The sequence below is a fragment of the Ochotona curzoniae genome, unplaced genomic scaffold (genome assembly GCF_017591425.1).
Source record: "Ochotona curzoniae isolate NIBS_2020 unplaced genomic scaffold, NIBS_Ocur_1.0 patch369, whole genome shotgun sequence".
NCBI lineage: Eukaryota > Metazoa > Chordata > Mammalia > Lagomorpha > Ochotonidae > Ochotona > Ochotona curzoniae.
Window position 1 is genome coordinate 15,127 of NW_024466938.1, and position 8,455 is coordinate 23,581.

Genomic DNA, 8,455 nt, shown 5'->3' on the forward strand with positions numbered 1-8,455 from the left:
ACCTTGGCAAAGAAGATGTACAGATAGAAGATATGCACACCAAAAAAATGCTCAACACTGGATATTGCTGTGGAGTAGAATATTAACACAGAATAGCAATACCCGTCAAATGACTCCTAACTAACCCAAACCCAGAACACACCAAAGGCTGCTGAGCACGCAGAGCAGCAACGTGTCTAAACCTGCAAAGCGACGTGACAGCAGGATGGATTCCTCTTTCCCTCCCCTGCCTCTGAGATACCAGGTCAGCAGTAGATAGACCTATTCCTTTAGTAAATAATCCAGAAACCCGGGCCCGGCGCGGTGGCGCAAGTGGTTAAAGGTCCTCGCCTTGCACGCCCGGGATCCCATATGGGCGCCGGTTCTAATCCCGGCAGCTCCGCTTCCTTTCCAGCTCCCTGCCTGTGGCCCGGGAAAGCAGTCGAGGACGGCCCAAAGCTTTGGGACCCTGCACTCGCGTGGGAGACCTGGAAGAGGCTCCTGGCTTCGGATCGGCATAATATCGGCCCGTTGCACTCACTTGGGGAGTGAATCATCGGACGGAAGATCTTCCTCTCTGTCTCTCCTCTCTCTGTATATCCGCCTTTCCAATCAAAAAATAATAAAAATAAATCTTTAAAAAAAAAATAAAAAAAAAAAATAATCCAGAAACCAATAAAGAGACATTTGCATTAACCAACTGCCTCTCCAGTGGGAAAACCTATGGCACTCACTGGTCGGCTTCCAACCCAGCTCACCAAGGAGCCAGGATGGGGAGATAGCCAACTCCAGCTTCCCCCAGGGAAAGGAAAGAGCTGGAGCATGAATCGAACATTTTGATCTTCCAGTGTGTTGTTCAAGTGATAGGTTGTTGTCTCAGTGTACTGAGAAGATGCGGCATACACTAGAAGCATGGTACTGTCTGCTTTAGTTCTAGGGTGCCTGCAGAACACAGAGGCTGCTATGGCTCCAGTCTGTCTTTCAGGAGTATAGAAGTAGAGAATGTGTCTGATGTTTAAGGCTCAAGGAGTTCCCTGGCTTGGAACATGGGCATGACCTAGAATATTCTAGAAGTCTAGGAGTTGCTGAAAACAAAAGTGTAATGGTTTGTTACAGCTCCAGAAACTCTGCAGTGCCACAAACTGAGAGAATAGATTATGAGCTCCTGATCTGAGACTCAAAAATCCATCTACTTGGGAAGTTACTGAAGATAACCTACAGAAAGAGGCAAGAGATAAAAAATGATGAAAAGGGTAATTCACTGGGGGGAAAAAAAAACAATTCAAGATAGACATGCATGCTCCATCAGACTACGCAACTGTATGGAGCAAACATTGACAAAACTGATAGAAAACACCACTCCCCTCCTCATGTACTGACAGAAAATGCTGATTTCCTTCCAAAGGGAGTCCTACGGAACAGGGGAGTGGTTACTTCAGAGTGCAGGAATCTGACACATACTGACTCCACCAAGTAATCAAGATCAATGTCAAATCATAGACCGTATTAATGACATGTATCAATAACAGCAGGCAAAGTAGTACTTTAACCTTTATGAGCTTCCCCTCTAAAACTTGTAACTCCAGTCCAATGAGAAAAACAGGACGTGTGAAAAATATCTCACCTCCACTCTTTAAATAAAACCCATAGTACCAGAAAGGGAAGTCTGGAGAATGATCACAGCAAAGGGAACCTGAAGGCACCTAACTAAATGTGATATGGCAACTAGGATGCAATCTTGAACGAGGAAAAGGATATTAGGTAAAAACTCAGGTTGAGTAAATGATGAGATTTCATAAACACTGCATTATTCTTTGCAAAAAAAGATGTCGTAGTAATGTGTCACTAAAAGGAAAAATGATGTGAGGTATTTTAATCTATTTTTTGCAAATCTAAAATAGTTCTTTAAAAAGTAAGATTTATGGGGTGTAGGGGGAATATATGTACAAAACATGTTAAGGTACTTTGAAACTGTAAAAATGCAATTAAAAGAGCATTCATTTTTTTATGAACTTTAGGAAGTATCCTTATATATAGGATATAGAATCAGAACATTTAAAGAACTCTAAAAATCTAGTACTTTTTTTTTAAAGATTTATTTTTTTATTGCAAAGTCCGATATACAGAGAGGAGAGACACAAAGAAAGATCTTCTATCCAATGATTCACTCCCCAAGTGACCACAACGGCACTGCTGCACCAATCCGAAGCCAGGAGCCAGGAACTCTTCCAGGTCTCCCATGCAGGTGCAGGATCCCAAGGCTTTGGGCTAGCCTAAACTGCTTTCCCAGGTCACAAGCAGGGAGCTGGATGGGAAGTAGAGCAGCCAGGATTAGAACAAGTGCCCATATGGGATCCTGGCGCATTCAAGGCGAGAGCTTTAGCAGCTAGGCCACCATGCTGGGCCCTGAAAATCTAATACTTTAAAAAAAAAAAAAAACACTATCCAAATAAAAACTGGGCAACAGATCTGAAACTTCACGATGCAGGTACAGATGGAAAAATTACACTAAAAGATGTTCATTATTATAAATAATTAAATGATTTTTTTAAAAAAGATTTCCTTATTTATTTGGAAGGCAGAGTTACAGAGAGGGAAAGACAGCAGTCTTCCAACTGCTGATTCACTCCCCAGTGGTCACAGCTGGTAGGGTTGGGTTAGTGTAGGAATCATTTCACCCTACAGTGTATTCAAAAGAATGCAAGGATGTTCATAGTATGTTGTTTTATAAAAGCCAAGAACTTGTCAACCGAAATATCTGTGATTGGTAAAATGATCAATTAGGGCACAACTCTGCACCGGGGACAGGCACCTGCCACAGTGGTCACTGCATGGCGTGCTCACATATCGTATCAGTCTCTGGCTTTGAGCCCTGGTTTTGCTTCTAATCCAGCTTCCTGCATATTCACACTCTTACAGGGAGCAGGTGAAGCTTCAAGTCCCTGGGTCCCTGCCACTCATATGGGAGATGTGGGTGGAATTCTGCTGGCTTCAGCCTGGCCCAATTGCAAACATCTGGGGAGTGGACCAGTGGCTACAGGATATCTTTCTTTCCCTTGTCATTCTTTGTCTTTCAAATAAATTCTTCTTAAAGATTGTTTTGTTTTGCTTTTCCCACTTATTTGCTTTTACATCCGTTTGTCTGCAGGACCACAAATGGAGCAGCTAGAATCCAAACCCAGTGCTATATGAATGACAGTGCTGCAGGGGGAGACTTAACCTACTACGCCACAGTGCCGGCCCTTGAATACATTTTTTTATAAATATTCTTAAAATCTACATTACACTACTTCTCAACAAAAAAACAAGCTATTGATATGTACAACAAGGATAGAACTCAAGGCAGTACTTAAAGTCAGAGTCAAAATTAAGTATATACATCAATCAATATGACAAGCAATCCATTAATGGTCCCTTGCAGAAGGCATCAAGAGCAAGGACAGGAGCAGTGGGAGGTAACATTCAATATCTATCAACACGTTTCCTAGCATGACTTTGGTAATGCTTGCAGAGGCATGCCTATGTATGTCAAAACTCAAACTGCACACTTCAAATGTATACAGAGCATGGGGCTGTGCACACATGAATCCTCAGCATGCCATGTGGGCACCAGTTTGTGTGGCTCAAGTCCTAGGATCCCTGCGCTCAGGAGGGAGACCCAGGAATAGCACCTGGCTCCTGGCTTCAGATCAGCTCAGCTCCCACCTCTGTAGCCACTTGACGAGCCAAGCAGCAGATGGGAGATTTCTCTTTCCTTCTCTCTGTGTAACTCTACTTTTCAAATAAAAATAGCTCTTTGAATTGTTTAAACTATGTACAGAACACAAAGTAAAACACTAAAGAGTTCAGTGAAGCCATCAGATATGCTAATGCAATGATGCCATGTGGGGACGAGGGAACTAAGCAGACAGCGTTTCGGCCTTGCACCGGAGACACACACTGCACAGAAGGCTGAAATTCACAAGAGATCTCAAGATCAGTGCCACCTGTACTGCTAGTCTACAAACTGCTCTGGCTGCATGACACAAGGCCTTTGCCCAAGAAGGTAAAATCAACAGGCATGCTAAGCACATTAAAATTCAGCTGGTATGTCTTCATAGCCAAATCTTCCAAATAAAGAAAGCAACATGCTGATAAATATTGTGGCCCAAGCTTCCTTTCTAATCCCTCACCTGTAACAAATCCATAAAGCCACACTTCTCTGCAGACACACAGTGAGCAGCCCTGTTTACGTCACATTCACATATTCACCTCGTCATCCTATCTTCATTTGTAAGAGGAAAATAGCAAAAACTGCATAGTCCCCCTCAGCAAGTGCCACAATGCCCAGGCACAGGCTCAAATCCCTCATGCAGTCCTTACTACTGCTTATGCGAAGTCACTTGAAACCAAGCAACACATAAAAATAAAACTTTTTATTTTTTCAGAATGTTTGTCATCAAAGTTAAATGAGGTTAAAAAGTTTGCTTTCCAATGAATTTGTTAATATTCAAAAGAGTTAAATTCAATATTAAGAGTCTATAACAAAAACAGAGCTTACTTTTGTCTGATATTTGAATATACTATGCAGACATCTATTCCTCTTATTAGATCATAAACATCTAACCTGACACACTGATGCATATGTAACGATGCTGTTCCATTCTCTTTGTTCTAGATTTTAGCTTAAATAATTCCAAAACTCAAAGTCTTGCACACCAATTTGCTTTCTCCTAATCATATCTGACAAAGAATTTTTATCTTAAGAAACATTACACTTGATTATCTTTCCTTTGAAATACAAGAAAGATATGGAATGTCCTGAGTTACAATTGCGGCTTATACATTCTTCAAGAAAGTTGTTTTTAAATATCACAAATTAAGTATATATTCATAACACGTGTCCTTGCTATTCACATAATTCTTTAAGCAATATTCAAGTATATTTGTGCTTTGTACTCTTACATCACTTTAGAGCCTACTTTTTGTTTTCAATAAAATTATATATATACAAAGATTTTATTTTCAAATACTTAATAACTGAGGCAAAACAAACATGAAAATATAAACTGCTACTATGGCTTTTTCATCTTTCATGTGATGCTCTTCCTGTCAACCACGTAATTTCTTGTTCTTTCTCTTTGAAATCGCCAACACTGCTGTGTGCTCAGCTTGGTGGACAGGTCAATACAACACAAGGGCTGCTGAACAAGCACACAGGAACCTCTCTGCCGTGAGAGGGGCAGCAGCGTACTCTGCTCAGCGTGGGTCTTCGACACTTCCAGTTACTTCAACTGCAGGACCACCTTCAAACACCAATCAGGGAAGAGGACAATACCAGGTTAGACCACAATGCCGCTGCTACCCCCAAACACAACAAGCACACAGCAAACAAGCGCAATATGCAGTAACTGGTAACACTGGCCTCCCAGAGCTGGGCTCAGAACTGTTCAGCATTTTTGCCAGGTTCTGCCTCACAATGCTTTACGCGTACACACCACCCACACCAATCCACCCAAAAGCAAGTCAGGCTCAGACAATCCATTTGGTTACTCAATGCATGCATCATTTCAGGAAGATACTAAAACATTTTAGCCAACAGAGAGAATGGGGAGAAGTTGAGACACATGAGGGATTTTAAAGGGCAGGCTGATTAGCAGCTAGAGGAAGACAGACTTTATCACTGGTGAAAATGCTGAGCAATAATGAAAGGGCATGCCTCTACAGAGAAAGTTACTGCAATGTCTTCCACACAGCAACAGTTTCTGCTGGTTAAGCATTATTTTTCCCATTTATGAAATACCAGGAGGAGTTACTGTCAATGAGTCACTCCACCAGAAACATGAAGTTTGTCAACTTGCCATCTTGTCTCAAACCGATTTTGTCATAACCATTACCAGCCATCACTGGTCTCCTATATTACTTTGTCTACTTAAATAAAACTCTTCTTTAAAAAAATCATAACTATTTGTTTTAATCACTAAATACTCATTAGCATCAACAAATCTCATGGTTAAAAAAAAAGTTATTGTTATCACCAACAAGCCCCACTGCAGAAGAAATGCAACTGTTAAAATTGCACCACCATTCCTTCAAAAATAGCTACAATGGCCAGAGCTGAGCTAATCCAAAACCAGGAGACAGGAGCCTCTTCTGGGTCTCCCATGAGGGTGCAGGGTCCCAAGGCTCGGGGCCATCCTCCACTGCTTTACCATGCCTGAAACAAGGAGCTGTTTGGGAAATGGAGCAGCCAGAACATGAACCGGCATCCACATGGGATCCTGGTACTTGCAAGGATTAGCCAATTGAACTTGTGCCAGGTCCCACCTGCTAGTGCCTTGGCAGGCCCAGACCAAATGATTTCATGGGCCTTACATGACCCACAGATTTTCCCACACTAATAATATTAACCAAAAACACTTAAAGTATATGACAAATTAGGTCAAATACCTTATTAGCTGCTTCCAAGGAAGTTATCAGATTCTGGAGTTCTTCTTTACTCATTTCAATAGTGTATGGTTTTACTTCACCATTTTCTTTGACATCTAGATGTAGGTTTAATAATGGCATTTGTAGTGTAGCAATCTTGTCACTAGAAAGTGCAAGCTGTGTAAATTTAGGGAAAAGAATAATCAGAAAATAGTAAAAGGGTCTATATTAAATATGCAGCAGAACTTCAAAATAATAGTATAACAAAAATTCCTATACAAGGAAAGTATAGAAGAGAAGGTGAAAGAAAATTAAACCCAGGTCATACAACAAGCACTCAAAAAGAGAGAGAAAAGAGTGAATAAAAAAACAATGGGTAAAAGTTAATGATCAGTCAGCAACTCTGCGGCAAGTGGTGGTACCTAGGTAAGAAATATGCATGAGAAGCACTGAGTTGGCCCAAAGCAGCAAGAAAAATGGAGAATTCTTAAAGCTTAAAGAAGCCAAAAGCATAGAACACCAAGTACAAAAACAAATAAAATTGAAACTACCCATAAACTCTCAGAAATCAAGATACTTAATCCATAATCAAGCAAATAACATTATCAAGATACCATGAACAGGCCCAGTGTGATAGTGTAATGGTTAAGGTCCTTGCCTTGAACACGCCGGGATCCCATATGGGCGCCGGTTCTAGTCCCAGCAGCTCCACTTCCCATCCAGCTCCCTGCTTGTGGCCTGGGAAAGCAGTTGAAGATGGCCCAAAGCCTTGGGACCCTGCACCCGCATGGGAAACCTGGAAGAAGTTCCTGGCTCCTGGCCTCACTTGGGGAGTGAATCATCGGACAGAAGATCTTCCTCTCTGTCTCTCCTCCTCTCTGTGTATCAGCCTTTGCAATAAAATAAATGAATCTTAAAAAAAAAAAAAAAGATACCATGACCAATGAGAGCCAGTCAACATATTTACCTACTTCTCAGTTTCTGCTTCCAGAGTATACTCATCCTAGGGCAAATGGAAGAACTGAACACAGTATTCATGGCATACACTTGTTGAAGCAAGTGCTGAGGCTTCAGAGGCAGACAGCAAAGAGAAGCTCGATTTTCCTTGAATCTGAGCTAGAAAATTCCTAAACTGAATCTTGTTCAGAGTATCAGTACTCAGATTTCAAAAGCTTTTTTTTTTTAAAGATTGATTTATTTTCATTGCAAAGTCAGATATACAGAGAGGAAGATCTTCCATCCAATGATCCACTCCCCAAGTGAGCGCAACGGCCGGTGCTGCGCCAATCTGAAGCCGGAAACCAGGAACCTCTTCTGGGTCTCCCACTCAGGTGCAGGGTCCCAAGGCTTTGGGCTGTCTTCAACTGCTTTCCCAGGACACAGGCAGGGAGCTGGATGGGAAGTGGAGCTGCTGGGACTAGAACCGGCGCTCATATGGGATCCTGGTGTGTTCAAAGCAAGGGCTTTAGCCACTAGGCCACGCCACCGGGCCCAGATTTCAAAAGCTTTTTGCCCAAAAATAAGCCTATGTCTTAAACTTATTTGTTCTTCATTTCCAAGACATGAATAGGAGGCAAGCACAGAGGAGATAGTTAAAAGGAGACAGTTCCCTTCCATTTGTTTTAATTTCATCTTTCAGGAACTTTTTCCAGTAACCTTTATCTCCTTCTCTGACCCAAATAGAAGACTCTCGATATCTGTGATTTGGAAATAGCACTGTAATACTATCTACCTAAGGAGAATCTCACTACTTCATCTTCTTTCTCTTCTCTTTCCTCCCTTTTCCCTCCCTCCCTTCTTTCTTTCCCTGCTTTCCTTTCTCCCTACCTTCCTTTTTTTACTTTTATGTTATTAACTACATACCAAAGCCAGATTTACACAGAGAAAGATCTATTTGCAGGCTCACCACCCAAAAGACCTCAACTGCCGGAGCTGAGCCAATCCAAAGCCCGGAGCTCCTTCCAGGTCTCCCACATGGGAGCAGGCCCCACGGCTTCGGGCGGTGCTCTGCCTAGGTCATCCCAGGAAGCTGGATGGAAAGAAGGGCTGCTGGAACAAGAACCAGCGC

At 42.0% G+C, this 8,455-nt stretch overlaps 1 protein-coding gene across 1 annotated transcript; it reads right to left on the reverse strand.

The window, feature by feature from the left end:
* Positions 1–4,379: 4,379 nt before the first annotated feature.
* Positions 4,380–6,612, reverse strand: LOC121167443 (COMM domain-containing protein 8-like; the record flags this gene model as incomplete). Its single annotated transcript, XM_040996840.1, has 2 exons — positions 4,380–5,264; positions 6,409–6,612. Coding segments are annotated over 2 exons (225 nt in total), but the record flags the coding sequence as incomplete, so codon positions are not given.
* Between the last annotated feature and the right edge of the window lie 1,843 nt (positions 6,613–8,455).